This window comes from Chenopodium album, chromosome 11 (genome assembly GCF_948465745.1).
Source record: "Chenopodium album chromosome 11, dcCheAlbu1.1, whole genome shotgun sequence".
Classification (NCBI taxonomy): Eukaryota; Viridiplantae; Streptophyta; class Magnoliopsida; order Caryophyllales; family Amaranthaceae; genus Chenopodium; species Chenopodium album.
This window is the reverse complement of record NC_137844.1, coordinates 1,731,158-1,751,323: the sequence shown is the minus strand read 5'-3', so window position 1 is coordinate 1,751,323 and position 20,166 is coordinate 1,731,158. Positions and strand designations below refer to the sequence as shown.

General features: G+C 29.8%; 3 protein-coding genes across 3 annotated transcripts; 2 read left to right on the top strand and 1 right to left on the bottom strand.

Annotated features, from left to right (window-relative positions):
- The first annotated feature begins 4,994 nt into the window (after positions 1–4,994).
- Positions 4,995–7,552, top strand: LOC145568047 (protein DOWNY MILDEW RESISTANCE 6-like). The gene is made up of 4 exons (XM_081627488.1): positions 4,995–5,189; positions 5,455–5,705; positions 6,049–6,367; positions 7,295–7,552. Exons 1-4 carry the CDS (start codon positions 4,995–4,997, stop codon positions 7,550–7,552), a joined length of 1,023 nt encoding a protein of 340 aa, XP_081483614.1.
- A 1,364-nt stretch (positions 7,553–8,916) lies between these two features.
- LOC145568173 (RING-H2 finger protein ATL16-like) lies at positions 8,917–10,112 on the bottom strand. The gene has a single exon (XM_081627615.1). The coding sequence runs from the start codon at positions 10,110–10,112 to the stop codon at positions 8,982–8,984; it is 1,131 nt and encodes a 376-aa protein (XP_081483741.1). The 3' UTR covers positions 8,917–8,981.
- Positions 10,113–13,874: 3,762 nt separating this feature from the next.
- On the top strand, positions 13,875–16,219 carry LOC145568172 (protein DOWNY MILDEW RESISTANCE 6-like). The gene is made up of 4 exons (XM_081627614.1): positions 13,875–14,090; positions 14,567–14,817; positions 15,098–15,416; positions 15,943–16,219. Exons 1-4 carry the CDS (start codon positions 13,887–13,889, stop codon positions 16,192–16,194), a joined length of 1,026 nt encoding a protein of 341 aa, XP_081483740.1. The 5' UTR covers positions 13,875–13,886; the 3' UTR covers positions 16,195–16,219.
- The last annotated feature ends 3,947 nt before the right edge of the window (positions 16,220–20,166 follow it).

Here is a 20,166-nt window from a genome sequence, read left to right as displayed (position 1 = left end):
ATCAAGTTATTAATAAAAAATTAATATCTAATAAGATGTATGCACCTGAAATAATCCCAAATCTTGGCTTGCTTTCATAATGTGCTGGATTGAATTCTTTTCATCATTTAGATTAATTATTGGAATTTCAATTTTACAAACATGACCTGAAAATAATATAGAAGGATACTCGACTATAAGTTTCTGCATGTAGTCTTAATAACGCTATGTTTATTTCACCTAATTAACTCATTACTTACCTCGTATTTCATGTTAGAGCGGAAATAAAAAAAAATTAAAAAAAAATTTAGAAAAAGTTTAGATTAGATCAAATTAGGAAAAAAAAAAATTATTTATATTTAACTCTGTAATATGAAATAATTATATAAATTAATTTACATATATTTAAAACATACATTTATACATGTGTGTAACCAATGAATGGTCATACATTATAAAGATATTAAATAGTGAGGATGTAGTATGAGTGATTAAGATGGAGAGGGAATTAACAATTGAGTATATATAGTAGATAATTGCTACTTATTTTTGGTTTCTTGGGAATTGATTAAGAAAATAAATATAGCTTAAATATATATCACGCTCCCTCACACGAAAGTCCATTTGGGCTAGAAGTGCGGATGCAGCATTGGCCCTCTTCATACCCAGCGCTTAATATTCCACTTTGAAAGTAGGGGGTGGATGAGATTCGAACCTGTGACCTTTGTGTCACACTGCCTCCGATACCATGTTAGAGGACCGACTCAACCAAAAGCTTAACCCGATGGTTGAGGCCCATGAATATGTTTTATACTCTATCAACATTAAATATTTTTTTCTCAAACACTGAATGAAGTAAGTTAAAATAAGTTCAACTAAGTTAAGATAAGATCAAATAGTAAAAAGCAAGTGAATATAATACACCCGTAGCAACGTATGTAAACTTATTTAACCGATTCAAACAGGCTTATACAAAGTAATTCACAACAAATTACATGAACTTTAATTAATTTGAATTTATCAAAAATTATTTTTATATGCATTTATCCGGTTGTATTTGATCAAAATTAATTCACAACAAAGTTAAAAATTACACATCTTGTATCAATTTTTTAATTAAAGGACCGTCTTATCGCTATATAGGAGTTTTTATTTGTTATGAGAGTAATCTCTAATTGGCTTGACTATCAATTTTGAAATGAAAGAGTATAATTCAAAATAAATAAATTAATTAAAAAGCTAATCTCTAATTGGCTTGACTATCAATTTTTAAATGAAAGAGTATAATTCAAAATAAATAAATTAATTTTTAAAAAATAGACTATATATGTCAATACATATGGTACAACTTCACTCATTTTACTTTTATTTGCTAACTAGTCGCAAACAAGCACATCTTAGTTTTTTTTTACAACAAGAAGCACATCATTTTTATTTATTTATTTTTTTTTTTTTTTTAAGGTGAATCAATTAAAAGAAACTTTGAAAAGAATATCTCGGGCAAGTTTGGTGAAAGCCAACTGAAGAAGAAGCACATCATTTGGGCCCACTTGAATTATGTAACAAAGCTAAAATACATGAAACATAAATAAATTATGAAGATTATAAGAAAACTAAACAACTAATAAAATAAAAAATAAAAAAAAAACTAACCCGTTCTTTTTTCCGGCGGAAGCACATATTTTTGAGGAATTTCTCTATTTGCAATAATAATGCTAGTTGAGAGGAGGTTTGCCATAATTAGTATAGCTGCAATTTATGATGAGAAAATGAATTAGCAGTTTTGCCCCCCTCTTTATAGTACAAGTTTAGGTGCAACTTTTTTGCTAAGAAATCATTGTTTTTATAGAATTTTCAAACTATTTGTATATTAAAGATATTGTACAATCTTGAATGATTATTGCCATATAATAGTATTTAATTAGAGTATATCTTGATTGATCATATCCATAAATCCATACAGGAATATCTTGATTTTCACCCAAAAAAAATATAAAATAAAATAAAATAAAATAAAATAAAGGAATATCTTGATTGATTAAGTTTTAAGGGTAATGCTATATGCGGCCCTTAGGACTGCATATAAACATTTAATATACTTCCTTTTTTTAGTATTAAGCTGAGAACTTATCAACAATTTCACGAGTAAATTGGTGTAATAAATATTAATTTTATGTTTATTCTTTGCACTTTTAAATTCTTATATGCAGCAAAGGGCTGCATATATCTTTTCTCTAGTTTTAAATACTACTTTGGGATTGGCCCAAACAATGCCACGTGTTATTAAAGTTTCTAGAATTTATTTTTTTACATTTAATTATTCAATGCATTTATAAATAAACTTAGGTGTTAGATAACGCTCTCCTCATATTATGAATTATTGATTTTTTGTGTTTAAAATATTTACACCGTATAAGATTAAAATTGAAGTGTTAGCCCCTAATCTATTAGCATATAAACGTGTAATTCTTTCAAAATTATAAAATGCACACATTGCATGCATTGACACTATCAATTATTACCGACCGAGTAACCCCAACCACGAAGTATCCCAGTAATACTGACCTAGTAACCGATATAACACTAACGAAATAAACAATATGACTGGCCACAATATGATCAGCTACATATACAAATTTGTGAAATCAAAATACTTGAACTCAAATTATATTAAGTTTTATGGCAAGTTGAAATTTAACGTTTTAAGGTCAGAAAACTCAAATTGCATTTAGTTCGAATGCAAGTGTAAAAATTTGAGAATGAGCAACCCAAGTTCGGCCTAGACTTACTGAATTTCAAGTAGTAGCAACCCAATTTGCATCCATGAGTTGACCAATTCACTTATTTAAAGTTTAATTAATTGTTTATAATTATATTTATGAATTATGAGTAAAACTTAACTTGCTCTAATTGTCCTTTATTGGCTTTATATATGAACCGCTTAGTCATGCAAATCTGCGCATTATCCACTCAAATTAGCATATACCCTAAATGGTATACTCTTTATGTTTAGTAATGAAACAACAAAAAAAAAATTCTGTTATTAAAGTCGTCCTCGCCTCTTTATGTATTAGGATTTAAATTTAATTGAAAATAGATTAAGATTTTTTTTTTTTTTTTTTTTTTTTTGGAAGTAACATAAAATTATCAGTGTGTTTTGTGTTAAGATGATCGCTAGCCACTTGTAAAAGAACAAAGTAACTCATATGACATTGTCGATTACCCTTATAATACTGGCCAAGTAACCTCTAAAATACTAAGCAAGTAACCCCTGTGACACTGACAAAGTAATTCCTATAAGGCTTTGTTTACGTCACCTTATTTTTGCTGAACTGAAATTATTTTCTATTAGGCCATGTTCATTTCAGTTCAGCAAAAATAATTCAGTTCAGTGAAAATAATTTAAGTTTAGCAAAAATAATTTCAGTTCAGTAAAAATAATTTTAGTTCAGCAAAAATAAGGTGAAGTGAACAATATATTTCATCTTTAGAGAAACTGATTTTTACTTAACTGAAATTAATTTTACTGAACTAAAATTAATTTTACTGAACTGAGCTTATTTTTAATGAGCTGAAATAATTTTTACTGAAAATTATTTTTTTTAAGGTGAACTAAACAGGGCCTAACACTGATGAATTTACCCATGTAAAACCAATCGAGTAATCCCTATAACACAATGAAGTAACCTATAAGAATATGTGAAAACTTATACTTGTAGATTGTAAACTATTCAAGTTGGGAGATTGAAAATATACAAAAAGATTCTCGTATACTGAAAAAAAGTATTTATTATTTAAAATGGCCTCACTTGATATGAAGAATAATCATTCTTTAAAATGGCATCAGATTGCAAATGATTGTAGAAATATGAATGATTCTTATTTAATTAATGTTATTTTATAATCATATCTTTCTGATTTCATTTAAATTCTATAATAATTGTTTTATTGTAAAGTTTTAAACTAGCATGAAGTCTAACTAGCTACTTGCACTTGCACACAATGCATGCGTAAATAAAATACAGTCAAGTACACCATTTGACAAAATTTATAAAGTCCAAAATATTGGATTTTTTTTTTTTTTTTTTTTTTTACAAGTAAAATATTGGAAAAATTAATGACGCTATAAATTCTTATGTACAAGGCAATTTGCAAGTGTAATCCATAATCGTACTAATATCATTTTTTTTCCCCTATATTTATCTTGTAATTATCCTTGGCATTTCAGAAGATGAGATCGAAATTAATCTCTATTCTATAATTAGCAATTATAAATCCTTATAATTGATTTATAGTAGGCATTGCGTGCTTGTTTTGTCTGCCCTATTTTAGAGTATTCTCTTAAGATAAAACTTGTGCATGGTTCAAAAAGTGAATAATTTTCAAAATTGGATATATATTCTCTATTAACAAAGCAATCTACCTTCTTAAACGTTAAATAATAATATTTACTTTATTTATTTATTTATATCATCAAAATATTCATTTAATTTTGAATGGGAAGGATATACAGAAAATTCCCATATATGAAGTAACACACAAATCGTGTGCAACTGAAAAAAAAATAAATAAAATAAAATAAAAATAAAAAACCAAATGTATAATAAATTTTGTACTATCGTTGTAGAGTTGTCCTAAAATGATCAAAAGTTATCCGGCGTAAATAAAAGTTATTTATGCTTTATTAATAAAGTTATTTTCTTTAAATGATTAAATATCAAATCTTAGTGAGTGACAATGAAAATAATTCTATTACATTATTACCCTTTTAAATTAATTGTCTATTTACAAATTTACCTCAAACAAGGTTAAAATTTATCCCAAATTAACTTAAAGTTACCTTAAATTGTTCGATGTACATATATATTATTGTAAAGCGGGTGTAAACAAAAGTTTTCATAATTTTATAATTAACCTTTTCATGCATCTATATATACTCTACTCTGTAGATTCGATTCCTTACGTTTAATATTAGCGCCTCTCTCCTTTTCTTTTAGTGAGGTAAAGTGCAAATAATGGAGAAAAGGATGGTTTCAAACTTGTCTAGTTTGCCTGAAAGTTACATAATTCCTCCAGAAAAAAGACCTGGAAATAATTCTTATCCTATATGCAAGATTCCAGTTATTGATCTATCTAAAGCAAAAGGTGTTGATCGACAAAAAATTATCGATCAAATTATTCAGGCTTCTAAAAAGTTTGGTTTCTTCCAGGTTAAATTATTTTTTCTTTTATCTAATTCTTCATTATTCCATAACAATTTTGAGAAAATAAATACATTTGTTTGTACATTTGTTATTACTTTCCCGTCCAAGATATTATTTATCGAGCATTATTGATTAATAGAAGGGTTTTGTCTTGGCCCGAGTTTGTCACAATGCCAAAAAAAAAAAAAAAAACATTATTGATAAATATTTTTGGTCCGGATGAGTCATAAAGGCATTACAAAATAAACTAATAAAGTTAATTGTGAATTAGGTGATTAATCATGGAGTTGCGATAGAAGTAATGGAAGACGCGATGAAAGTGTTTAAGGAGTTCTTTGAATTGCCCTTCGAGAAGAAATCTCACTTATATACTCATGATGAAAATGTAAAGTGCAAGCTTTATACAAGTAGTTATAATTATGAAAATGAAGAAATTCACTATTGGAGGGATTGCTTGATACATGATTGTGCTCCTTTGAAGGAAAGCTTTGATCTTTGGCCTCGAAACCCTCCTAGATACAGGTAATTTTACTTGGGCCATTTTAAAGTCGTGGCAAATAAAGGTACTTTCCTATTATCAAATGCATGGGTGCTTAATTAATCAATTATATTTTATACGAATAACAATAATGTATATTATTTATAGATAATTGTTTTGTATAATGTAGAAATGGACATATATAATATTATAGATTAATAAAACTAATTGCACAAAAAGATATTCAATTAAGCTAAGTTTATAGTGAATAGTGACAATATAATCTAGGACCATTGCATGATGTCTGTGTTTTGTTCACTCAATTTTTAATTTTATTTTTACCAAACTAAAACTAATTTTACAAAGTGAAACCGATTTTTAATGCAGGGAAGTGGTAGGGGAGTATTTGAGTCAAGTGGGAGAGCTAGGATCAAGACTTCTAGACCTAATAAGTGAAGGATTAGGGCTTGAATCTGATTTTTTTGCTCATGGTTATAACGAGGACTTCTTCCTTACCGTGAACCATTATCCACCCTGCCCCGATCCAAGTTTGACATTAGGGTTACCAAAGCATTGTGATCCAAATGTAATAACTTTGCTTCTTCAAGATATTGTTCCTGGCCTTCAAGTTCGTGTTGACCACGAATGGCAACTCGTTCAGCCTCGTCCAAATGCTTTTGTGGTTAACATGGGCCACCAAATGCAGGTATCTTTTAATTTAATTGGCAACTCTCAACTTTCACGTTTTGATTTCACAACATACTGTGACTTCTTTTGATTTTAAATAGCTTTATTCATGACCTTATAAATATCAATTTTGTTACGTCTAAATATTGGTAACTTGTACTTTGTTGCATTTTTAATTAACTCGTCTAACCACACACACACACACACACACACACATATATATATATATATATATATATATATATATATATATATATATATATATATATATATATATATATATATATATATATATGTGCAAATTAATCTCATTCTCGATCTACTAATTCTTGTTTAAATTGGCCTTTTACATTCTTCATACATATCTTTATTTGTATAGTCGTATAGATGTACATGGACGACTTTGTACCCCTTATCCTCCTTTTTTTCCCCCTTAATAGACAAGTTTTCTATTTCAAAAACTATCCTTACATGATATAGATCACTATAAATTTCAAGCTTCTATATATGTATATTTCCTTGATTTTTTTTTTTTTTTTTTTTTTTTTTTTTTTTTTGACAGACAACATTAGAGCAACTCCAATGGTTGTAGCTAGGGACTTACTTGCAATATTAAATAATCCCTAGATACTAGCTTAACCATTGGAGTTAGAAAATGCAATTAGCTTGGCCAAACAAATTGCTTGGAAAATAACTTGCTAAAATAAAACAAATTAAAATAAATAAAATGAAATTTATCAACTTAAATTAAGGAAGTGTAGTCTATTTAAATAGTAAGCTATAAGCTAACCATTGGAGCTAAAATGACAATTAGCTTAAAAGTTTATATGGCATGACAAGTTAAATTGATAATTAGCTTGCCATTGAAATTGCTTTTAGTGCATTCATACATTATTAATTGGCAAAATTATGAAAATATAAATTGTGACGTTAATTTTATATGCAGGTTATAAGTAATGGGAAGCTAAAAGGAGCAGAACATAGAGTTGTGACAAATACAGAAAAATCTAGGACAACTGCATCATACTTCGTTGTGCCATCAAAGGATTGCATCCTTGAACCTGCTAAAGCTCTTACGCAAAATGATCCACCACTCTATAAACAATTTCGATACGCCGAATTTATGGAGACTTACAAAGCTCTTTGTACTCAAGAGCCTGAAAATCTTTTGGAGCCTTACAAGATTAAAAAAGAGGTGATTTAGATCGAATTATCGAGGATTAAAGGAAGTTAACTAAACAATAATAAAAATTTTGTACAAAGAAGATAAATAATGAATAATTATTGAGCTATAGACTCGTTATAATGGAAGCAAACATTCTCCTCGGATAAGAAAAATTAGTATGTATTTAATGGGTGGAATCGTGGAAGTTCTGCATATATATGGTATAGTGCTTGTTTGGTTGGACTTGAGAAGTTATATAGTACTACATATTTTGTTTACATGTAGTTGTATTTCTTAGTAATTGCACAATGTTACAAACATAGGAAGTTTTACTTTTTTTTTTTTTTTGACGGAACATAGGAAGTTTTACTTATTTAGGTCAACTTTCAACATTTTGCGGGAAATGAAAATTCATAGACAGTGCGACTTATCATAATTTTTTTTTTTTTTCGTTTTTTACCAAATAAGCTCATTTCTTCTACTAACTAGAAATTTTCACTTCCTTGCTTTTTAGTGATCTTCACAGAGATTCATATGTAAAAGTGATGCCAAATTTCTTAACTTATTAATAGTAAAGTGTTTTTTTTTTTTTTTTTTTTTTTTTTTTTTTTTTTTTTTTTTGGTTAAAGTAAACAAATCCATTAAAGTTTGGGTATTGTGAATTTTTTGGTTGACAATTGTATTGATTTAAGGAATGAACTAAAATAATTTTGTGTCATAAACAATACAGTAGCAAAAACTTTTATAGTAAATTTTTTTATTCACATCAACGCGCTAGTCAACCATATATAATGTGACATATGCTGATATTTTGCCGGAAATATTGCCGTATGATATGGGAGAAAAATATATGTAAATGATACAGAAAAAAAGAAAAGAAAAGATTTACTTATAAATCACTAGAACAACTCAGGACATTTAGTAGAGCACATGCTTCTGAATTTTGTGCATTAACTATATATGTAGTATACGTAGTAGTATTGTATAACTAAACAATCTTCGATTATATATAGTCCGTCAAAAAAAAAAAAAATTCAAGATAATATTGATCAAGATATCACCATAATGTGTGAATCTTTTAATTTAATGGAAGTATATTTGTGAACGATTGTTTTCTATCACTCTCCTCGGCACATAAATTTTTTGCTATCACAAAGGCAATCATAGATAACTTGGTTATAATTAATTAATTATTCAAGGAAACAATGCTCGCTCTTACATTAGGTGGTCATCCTTGATTAAAAGTTAAAAACTCAAATGACTTTACAAAATTTCCACAAGTACTTTAGAACGCCCTTAAACATCACTCCTAATATTCATATTCGATCACATTTCACCACTAGACTAATGTTTTGAATCTATCATCGCTACATGTATACAAAAAAATAGAATAAAGTAAAATAAAAAACGATTGAATGAATAGAATCTAAGCAAGAAGCTAAGTACAAGATTGAAAAAAATTCATGGATCATAATCGATCACATTCAATAGGAAGAATCGAAGAACTTCTAGATCCTCGACCATGTCCAAATGAGAAGAAAGACGACCTCCTAACCCTTCCATTATTATTACCAGCATTGTTACACTCTTCATAATGTCTACTACTAACCTCATTATTATAAATGTTGTTATAATTATCATATAATTGTCTTTGATTCTGCCTTACAATCTCTTGAACTTGCAAGATTAACCCACGATCTGCAACTGAATCCATAGAAAACGACCTCCTAATTGGTTGTTGCACCGCGAATTGCTCATCTTTATGCCTTGAATTAATGCATTCATCTCCCATAATAGACAAATTGTGCAACTTCCTAGCTAACTTGTTGTTCTTGTGTTCTGTTTTCCTCTGTGTTTGTGTAGCATTAGCAACAATTCCTTCATTACCTTCATCTCCAACTTCGATGACTAAAAAGTCTTGATCACCTCCGTTGAAGTTAACCATGCTTAGGTTGCCACTAAACAAAGGCGAAAGCACTTCTTGAGGCGATGAGCTTGGTGCAATGATGTGATCGAGAGGGTACTTAGTCCTGCCTGAAATGCTTGACCTACAAAGAGGGCAACTTGCATTGTTCAAGAGCCAAACATCGATGCAATCCAAGTGAAAAGTGTGGTTACACCTAGGAAGAACTCTAAGCATTTCTTTCTCTTCGAATTCATTTAAACAAACCGCACAACCTCTAAAGCTCTTGCTAGTTCCTAGGGCTAAACCGCGGTCATTGGAAATATGTGACTTGTATTGGATCGCGGGGATGTTGTTGATGAGGAACTCATCTAGTCCCCGATGATGGAACCCATCCATCATCGGGGAGAATGAAATGATGGAGCCTTGATCGTTTCGTGGGGTTCTCGATATTGAGAACCTTCGTAAGGGATCAAGGTTTTGCCAATTTAAGCAACATTTGATCACAAAGATGTAGTAGCTTATTAGTAGAATGGCAACTGCCATAATGGCTAATAATGCAACTGCTATTGGGAAGTCTGAATTTGAAGAAGTGTGCTTTATTATAGGTGGTTGTTGTTGGTGTTGTTGTTGCCATTGAGAGGTAATTGTGTTGTTTTCTTGTTGGGTTTTTAGGTGTTTGGTCAATGAATCCATAACTTTGAGATTGGAATTGGGGGAAAATAAAAAAAGTTTGGGGTTTTAAGAAGTTAGTGTTTTGAATGAGATCTCTTTGTTGTGAATCTTGAGATCTCCAATTAGGAAAACACAAACATCAAAAAAATATAAATAATTTTAGTATGTGTTGTAATTTGTTGTTGTTGTTTTAGAGGTATGGGGTGAGGTGGGGCCTAAATGTGAAACATTTACTAAGAAAATTAAGAACCTTATTTTTGTGTTTTTATAATGTAGAGTATAACCTATGTTGCACGGAAACGGGGAATCGGGGAAATGGATTTTTTAAAATCATGGAAAACGGGGACACGGAAAATACATGTTCAACGACAATAAGCTTAAATAAACTTCTCCTGCTTGACATAAAAAAAAATATATAATTGTTCAATTAATTATATTCTCAATAATCAATAAAGCACATAAAATTGCAAAACACATGTAATACTACTCCACTACTCTAGTATATACAATTATACAAAATTGAATTGCTTGAAAAGATACATTAAAAATTTAAATAAAAAAGTAGTACTAAGCATTCTATAAAACACGTGTAATACTACTCCTGTACTCCACTACTCCATTATATAAAATCAATGTACTCAGACTACTCACTACCAAACAAAAAACTAAAAAAGCATACTATTTCTATCAAGACAATCATGGAGCAGTGGAGAGCACCGATCAAGATCAAAGATTGAAAACCAAAACCAGAAATATAAAAATCGAACGGATCACAATCAAAATTGACACCAAAATACAGAAATCGGCCGGTGGTAATTGGTAATTACCTCGATGTTGTTCCGGCAAGACGGTGACGGCGGCAAACAAGGGTCGGCAATTATGGAAACGGCAAGTCGGCAAAGGAGAACTATGAAATTGCTGCTCTACTGCTCGTAATAGGTAAAATCAAGGGTTTAATTGGTTTTTTTTAAAGGGAAACGCTTATTTATAGTGAGAATTGAGTTTCCTAAGGGTTTCCAAACTTCCAAATTATGAGACGCGTATCCAAAATTTAGGAAACTCAGTAAACCGTTTCGAAACGTGATACGTTTCCGAAACGTTTCGGAGACGGTACGTCAGTTAAATTAGTCGTTTCCGTGCATCACAGAGTATAACTATAGTTTTTTGTTAAATGGTACAAAGTCAATGATACATGGGAAGACTTTATTAAGTAATGCAGAATATATTGGCCTTATTAAAAAAAAATTAAATAAAAGATTTTGTAACTTTAGAGTATTATTTATGAAATATAAATTAATTTAAAGGTGCAAATAACATGGATTAGAGGTAATTATATACTTCCTTCGTTTCAAATTAGATGACATGTTTTTCTTATCACGTGCACCAATAGAAATCAAAGCAACATTAATAAATATAGTTAAAAGTCACAACGTACCATTTAATTTGAAACGGATATAGTATATGTATTAAACATAGCGACTTGAGCCATCGTCGGAGTCAATAATCAGTGTAACAAAGACAGATACTAGTAGTTGAGAAAAGTGGTATTATACCTAGTTAATGGGATTAGGGGAAAGTGAGTCGTTGTGTATATTAGGGAGTAATAATAATATTTAATTAAGATAGAATTTTAAGGTCGGTGTTTAACCTCAAAAGTGGGGACATGAATTGGTCCCCACCGTGTGTGTGGTAGCCTTGTGGGAGTACGTACAATGTGGAGAGTTGACCATGTTTCTAGAAAATTGGAGTATGGTAGATGGTCCATGCCACTTTGTTCATTCAAATAAATTCAATTTATGTAAATTATTTAATTATACAATGCTTCGTATTTATTTTAATTTTTGTTTACAGGAGTGTAAAGGTTATAAGATTCAACTTGATTTGAAATCAAGTAAACACTTCGATGGTTTATTACCAATTTACGTATACACTAATTAGAATAGCCAGTTAATGAAAGAAGTTTAATTGATCAAGCAAACACCCAATTTACAAAATAGAAGTTCAACTAGGTAATTCCCAATCCTAGTTGAACCATGTTAATTGATTTTATTCCGTAGGCCATAGACTCATAGCACCATGTTAAGTAAATTAATTTGCATTATTTATTTATTTTACAAATAATACATTACAATATATAAATTAAAAACAATAAAGTCAATGTAAATGATGACAATTTCTTTTGGTACCATGCACAAAGTAATTCAGGTTCTTATTATTTCAATATATATATATATATATATATATATATATATATATATATATATATATATATATATATATAATTTTAAAATTAATTATATGTTATTGGTTGATTAGATAGTTATTAGTATATCTGTCAATTCGAGTCAACGAGCCGAGTTCGGGTCAAATTTCGAGTTGTTTGGGTCATTTGGTTTGAGTGGTTTGGATTGCTTGAATCATTACAAATTTCATTATCGGATCTATTTCAGGTTATTTGGGTCGGGTTAGGTCCGGATTCTCTCTCAATAAAACGGGTTGGGAATCAGATTGGGTCGGATCAGGAATTGAGAGGTAGTTATTACTCTTATTAGTCTTATAGGGAAGTCTCGATCTCCATCAAACATTTGACTCTAAAAGTAAAATAATTTTTGAGGTTCACTACTGAAAATTTCGTAATTGTTTAACATAATCACGTTGTATTGCGAAGATCACCGTACAAATCTACTTTAATTGACTTTTTTAACCATCAAAATCACCCTAATTAAATGACTCTTAAATATGAATAAAAAAAGAATATAATGCATCATATCAGCAAATAGCAACAATATCAAGAGTCTATTTTGAATTTAATTTATGCATGAACTGATCGTGCAATAAATTAGGGAATGGTGCTCCTTCTTGCTAACTATTTGTGGATCATAAATAACTTAATTTGATGCATAAACTATATTTAATTAGTTTTCTCTCTATCTTAAAATATAATGCATAATACTATATTATGGACCACATTAGTTAAGACGTTACTTATTAACATCCCTTTCTTCCAAGTTGCATCATCATCAACATCCAATTCATTAAGCACTGAAAGAGAAATTTAAAAATAATGTTTCTTTCCTATTAAAGTCAAAATCCTCCCCACCTTTGCATATAATGTACTTCACGTCATCATAATAAAATGATAGGAATATTATAATATATATTAACTACACGCATGTATTACATCTAATTTCACACGATGTGTGCTTTACATTTTAAAAAACATGTTACATTGTTAGAATTAAATTACATGTTAAGGGAGTACATATAAAACCTAGCTAAGGGCGTTTTAGCTCATATCATTAGTCTTTTAGGTAATAGACATTAGACACCAAATTAAATATCTCTAGAGTTGGCTAATATAATAATAAATATCAAATGAAAAATAAAAAGGGATAAACATGCTACTTCTAGATAGAATAGGAAGTATATACAATAATGTAACCGAAATAAATATCAATATTATTATTCAATATTCTAGTTGACATTTTTGAATATTATATGATCAATAAGAAATAAGCCGTGACAAATTAAACATACAAAAAATAGCATGAGTTAGCCAGTTAAGTAACCTTCAATATTATTGAGACGACATTACATTAATTAATTCAAATCCTTTTATAATTAGCATAAAAAAATAAAATAAAAAGAAAAGAATATTTTTATAAGTTGACCTTTTCATACATTGTATGTTCTTCTTCTTAGCTTCATATATAAATACACTATGATAATAAACTTCAAACTGAATTAAACTTATAGTTCCAATTTTTTTGTTAGTGAGTTTAATTAAGGGGTTTAATGGAGAAAAAGATAGTTTCAAGCTGGTTTAATGGGAAATCGTTGCCAAAAAATTATATAATTCCTCCAGAAAAAAGACCAGGAGAAATTTCTTATCCTGCATGCGAAATTCCAGTGATTGATCTCTTCAAAGCTAATGGAAATGATCGAAAAGTTGTTGTCGAGCAAATTATCAAGGCTTGCAAAATTTTTGGTTTTTTCCAGGTTCTTATTCGTATTCCTTCTTTTATGCATTATTATTATTCTTACTAACCATATAATTTATAAATTTTTAAAATGATTGATTTTAAAACTTGCTAGTTTGAGTTTTACCTCGTAATCGATTAGGGTGTAACATATTCGTAGTACAAACACTACAAATATATTAAAGGAGATAATTCATCATATAGTTATAGTTATCACAACAAGAGAAAAAAGGTACGGAGTAGTTTAATTGATTTAAGAAAGAACACTCTAAGACGTACTTTTATATTTTACTAAGTTATTAATCATAAACCAAGTGGAAGAATATTCTGCATATATTTTCTACCAAAAATTATTATCATATACATACATGCATATTAATATTTTCGAAAAAAGAATTGTACAAGTAATATTGGTAAATAAAAGAAATTTCATGTGGATTAGTGGATAAGTCTTTTATAATAATGTGATAATTAGTGTTAATTAATATGAAACAGGTGATCAACCATGGAGTTGCAAAAGAAGTAATGGAAGATGCTATGAAGGTGTTTAGGGAATTTTTTGAGTTACCTTTTGAGGAGAAATCACATTTATATTCTGAGGAAAGTAATGTGAAATGCAGACTTTATACAAGCAGTTTTGACTATGCCAATGAAGAAATTCACTATTGGAGAGACTGCTTGAAACATAATTGTGCTCCTTTGGAAGGCTGTATTGATTCTTGGCCCCGAAACCCTCCTAGATACAGGTAATTATACTTATTCGCTCATTTGATTTCTCTTGATTATTATTAAGGACATTGAAAACTGTGAAAAAGGTAAATAGAACCGGCATTTGCATTCATATTAGATTTTAATACTTATAAAAATTGCGTAGCTTCTTAGCTTATATATTGCTTTTTTAATTTATGCATCTTTTTTATGTTTGTAATAAGACGACAAATAAGGTATCTCATATTCATTCTAGTTTAAATGTATAAGATTTTTTTTTGTTACGTATTCACTAGTGTATTCGTTCATGATATGTAGGGAGGTGGTCGCGAAATATTCTACTCAAGTGCGCGAGCTAGGGTTGAGACTTCTAGACCTAATATGTGAAGGTTTAGAGCTAGAATCTGGATTTTTTGGAAATGGTTATGATGAGAATTCTTTTGTGTCAGTGAACCATTATCCACCATGTCCTGATCCAAGATTAACTTTAGGGTTACCAAAGCATTGTGATCCAAATGTAATAACACTTCTTCTTCAAGACACTATTCCTGGCCTTCAAGTTTGTGTTGACAACAAATGGCTCCTTGTTAAGCCTTGTCCGAATGCATTTGTGGTTAACATGGGCTACCAAATGCAGGTAATGAATCTTTCACCCGAATTTCATTTATGTTATCTTATTGGCCCGCTAGCTGTAAAGCTACACCGTATCTTATTTGAGCTTATTACATCTTATCTGAATATATAGTCTTGATCTTATCAAATTGAACTTATTATGTTATATGGACAAAAAACTAATCATATATCCTAAAATAGTAACAATTTGAGTGATTGATTTTAATTTCCTTATCTTACTAAAAGTGAGTAAATAACAATGGATACAATCATACAGGCCCATAGACATTAAGAAAATGTTACCCAAGATTGGAAAAATATCAATTAAAGCATAAGATAAACATTTATAACACTAATCGACCCGTGATAAATATAAACTGAAACACATATGTAGGCATTAGAGCTGAATACATCATAATAGTTAAAATAGGTCATCTAGTGAAAAGTTGTGTTTTATTATTGATTATGTTGAGAGATTAGAACAAAGCTTAAAACAGCATGAGATCCAAATGTTTAATACTAATACATGGTATTCAATTTATTTGTGGTAGATTATTAGTAATGGAAAGCTGAAAAGTGCTGAGCATAGAGTGGTGACAAATACACAGAAAGCTAGAACAACTGCAGCATACTTCATTTTACCATCAAAGAATTGCATCATTCAACCTGCTAAAGCTCTTGTTAAAATGGGTGATCCACCACTCTATAAGCAATTTCAATATGCTGAGTTTATTGAGACTTTCAAAGCTCATAGTACTTGGGAACCTGCTAAAGTTTTGGAGCTTTTCGAAAATGAACAGTAAGTAGATAAGTCGGGATTATTATTTAGTATGGAGTATATAATCTAGAGATGAATTGCAAATATTGGTATGAATAAGCGTATTGTATAAATATTAGTATTGGCTCATTAGATGAACAAACATTTGTACGAAGTATGTAATTTTAGACCTTTCAATCAGTTATATAAATAATACCTACTCCGTTTCAAAATACATGCACTTTTCTAACAATTGTTTAGTCGAGTATATAAATTTTATTATTACTGATAGAGTATAAAAACATATTTTCGGGCCTCAACCATCAGCTTAAGCTTTTGGTTGAGTTGATACTCTAACATGGTACCAGAGCCAGCGTGGCACAAAGGTCACTGGTTCGAATCTCATCTGCCCCACCTTCAAAGTGGAATTAATTCGCACCAGGTATGGGTGGGCCTGTGTTGCATCCACATTTCAAGCTCAAAGGGCCTTTCATGTGAGGGGGAGTGATAAAGTATAAAAACATATTCGCGGGCCTCAACCATCAGCTTAAACTTTTGGTTGAGTTGGTCCTCTAACAATTACCTTTGTGTCAAGGTGTACTTGGATATGTTTTCTTGGGGTTGCACTAGACCTGGCAAATGGGTCGGGTCGAGTCTAGATCGAGTCACTTTCGGGTCAGCTAACATTCGTGTTGGGTATGGGTCGGGTTGAGTCGATTCGGGTTTCGAGTCAACTCCGGGTCAGGAATCGGGTCTAGTTCGGGTCAGGTACGTTTGGGTCGGGTCCATTTCGGGTCAAATATGTTCGGGTCAGGTCAAAATCTGGTTGGGTCATGTTCGGGTTGTAGTATTTTTTGTTATTGTTATAACAAACACTACCAATTTAGTTTGTGAGCTTATCTACGATTAAAGATGAACAATTTGAGTTATTTTTGGTACAAAACATTTTAAGTTCAATTATAAGGTAATTTTAGTTCAGGACATTTTGGATATCGGGTTTGTTCGGGTCAATTTCGGGTATCGGGTCTGTTCGGGTCAAACAATTCGGGTCAATTTCGGGTCGGGTCAACTTTGGGTCGGGTCAGTTTGGGTGTCGGGTCAGCTCCATTTTTGGGTCGGGTCGGGTCAGTTCGGGTGTCGGGTCAGCTCTATTTTCGGATCGGGTATGGGTCGGGTCAATTTCGGGTTTCGGGTCATTTTCGGATCAATGTTTTTGGATCAATTTTGGATTATGGGTCGAGTCATCGGATCTGGGTCAGAATTGTCAAGTCTAGGTTGCACTCGTTTAGAAAATTTTAGAAAATGACTAAATTGGACTTTAATTTAATCTCACAAACAAATTTAAAGAATTTAAGGCCCAAATGTAGCAACCTCAGTCAGGCCCATCACAAATGGCCTTGGACATCAATCAATGTGTAGTTCGGATTTTGACAAAGCCCAAACTGACAGGCCTCAAAAAAAAGAATTTCTTTTTTTTTTTTTTTTGGATGTGTATGGACCACAAAGTCGTTTCTAATTTTTCAATGCTGAAAAGTCTACTACGGAGTATAAGGATTTGTTTGTTTCACCTTATTTTTGCTTATTTGAAGTAATCTAGTCTGATCTGAATGTCAAATTTAATTAAATTTTGACCTTAAATACACGATAATCTATATGAAAAAAAAATCAAGTGGGGTCTTGTTAGATTCATAATAATGTGTATTTTATTAATATGTTATTTTCATTATTTTTTTCATTACGAAATTAAAGATATTTAGCGATAAAAAACTGCACACAAAACGATGATCTGATCTGAAATTATTTTTTCTGATCTGATCTGATCTAAACTTACTTTTTTAGAAATTAGTAAAAATAAGGTAAACTAAACAAGGCCTAAGTGTATTAATCTAGATTTCCTGCAAATTTTTTTACATTTCCAAACCATGTTACGAGAAACCCAACAATATACTCCTTCTGTCCTTTGATTATAAGTGTATTTCTAATATTTATTACTCATATTAATAAAGAGAAATAGGCTTTTAATCTAGGGACGGAGAGAGTAATGGATAGAAAGTTAACTTTATGCCTTCAATTGTACTACTTCTTAGTTTGTACGACATTACCAACTAAATGCAAGAAAAAATTACTACTCCGTAGCTTGCATCTAAGAAAATCTAGATCGATATCTAATACGGAGTATCAATCAATTTTAAATTCCTTAATCAATGTGTGAGATTGAGCAACATCGAAATATCGAATCCTAATGTACACGATATTAAGCATGTTAATATGGGACTAAGAGAACAAAAATAAAGTGGGCTATGGACATAACGGCATTACTGCGGTTAATATACACATAATACACTAATACATGTACGCATCTTGTGTAAATAAAATCCTAACAATACAAGCTAGAAAACGACAAAAGTCCCATGAAATGAAATAAAGGTTTTAAAATAGCATTAAACAAAATAAATAAAATAAACTCAATTATACTAATACCGAGTATATTGTATATGGATATGTGCATTAATATAAAATAATAGGAACTTATTATTGTAATTTATCCATTACAAATATAATAGTACATTATGTCCAATATATATATATATATATACATATATATATATAGGGGAAGGCTCTCGTGAGAATTTTTCTTATGTAAGAATGTTTCTTATGTGAGAACACTCTTTATGTTCTAATTTTTTACTCGTATGTTCTAAATTTTAAATCTGATGTTCTAAACTTTTCCTTAGGTGTTCTAAATTAAATCAAATGTTCTAATTTAGTATTCACATGTTCTAAACCATAAATTAGTTAAGTTTGATGTCATAAATTTTAAATAACTTGTTCCAAAATTTCAACTTATATGTTCTAAATTTTAAAACGTGTGTTCTAAGATTTTTAATTATATGTTCCAGATTTTAAAGCGTATGTTCTATTTTTTTACACGTATGTTCTAAATTCTTTACTCACACTTTCTATATTCTATATCAGTTTGTTCTAAATTTTTATTCACATGTTCATAATCTTAAATCAAATGTTCTAAATTTTACTCATATGTTTAAAATTTCATAAAGCTAATTTTATAAATTTTTAATCACTTGTTCAAATTCTTAAATTAGATGTTCTAAACATATTACTCACACAAATGTTCTAAATTATTACTCATATGTTTAGAATTTTAGTTTGAGTCATATGTTCTAAATTTTAACTCGCATGTTCTAAATTTTTACTTACATGTTCTAAATTTTTACTCATATATGTTCAGAATTTTAGTTTGAGTCACATGTTCTAAATTTTTACTCACATGTTCTAAATTTTTACTCATATGTTCTAAATTTTAAATCAGTTCTCATATAAGTATGAATTCTCACATATGGACCTATTCTCACCGGATCCCTCCCCTATATATATATATATATGTATGTATGTATATTAGGACGTTGATTAAAAAACAACTTCGTATGCCGCTCTCAAAAAAAGCCTCCTATTCCATTATTACCGCTCACTATTCAGTACGCCTATTTTTTCAGAGTTATCTCCTTTGTTCATTAGAGACTTTCAATTCCAGGTAATAACTTCATGCGAGTATTCATTTATTTTTACAAATTTGATTAATTTCATTTCTTTCTTGATAAAGGATATGATTAATATTTCTTCTAGACAACAGGGTCGATTGACCTCACTTAATTTTTGTAAAAAAAAAAAGAAAAAAAATGTTACAAACATTTTAAAAATTAAAAAAAAAAAAAAGTTACGGATGAAAGTGAATAATTTAATTTGGAAAATACGATATCAAAATTCGGAAAAAACCATCAATGTAAAACACACATATTTATATATATATTTGTATATATGTGTATAGATTTAGGGTCAAATAAGAAGAGTCTTGTAGTGAGAATGGTTTAATAATGAGAAGGATTATATGTGCATATATTTTGCATTGAATGTGCATATATTTTGAATTTAATGTGCAAAAAAAAAAAAAAAATGAAATTTGATATGCATAAATTTTGTACATAATGTGCATAATTTC

Bases quoted from the DNA above. Each gene is read 5' to 3' on its own strand.
- LOC145568047 (XM_081627488.1), top strand. From the start codon at position 4,995: ATGGAGAAAAGGATGGTTTCAAACTTGTCTAGTTTGCCTGAAAGTTAC. The intron at 5,706-6,048 runs GTAATTTTACTT...TTTTTAATGCAG, and splicing joins CGAAACCCTCCTAGATACAG to GGAAGTGGTAGGGGAGTATT. The intron at 6,368-7,294 runs GTATCTTTTAAT...TTTTATATGCAG, and splicing joins ACATGGGCCACCAAATGCAG to GTTATAAGTAATGGGAAGCT.
- LOC145568173 (XM_081627615.1), bottom strand. From the start codon at position 10,112: ATGGATTCATTGACCAAACACCTAAAAACCCAACAAGAAAACAACACA.
- LOC145568172 (XM_081627614.1), top strand. From the start codon at position 13,887: ATGGAGAAAAAGATAGTTTCAAGCTGGTTTAATGGGAAATCGTTGCCA. The intron at 14,091-14,566 runs GTTCTTATTCGT...AATATGAAACAG, and splicing joins AAATTTTTGGTTTTTTCCAG to GTGATCAACCATGGAGTTGC. The intron at 14,818-15,097 runs GTAATTATACTT...CATGATATGTAG, and splicing joins CGAAACCCTCCTAGATACAG to GGAGGTGGTCGCGAAATATT.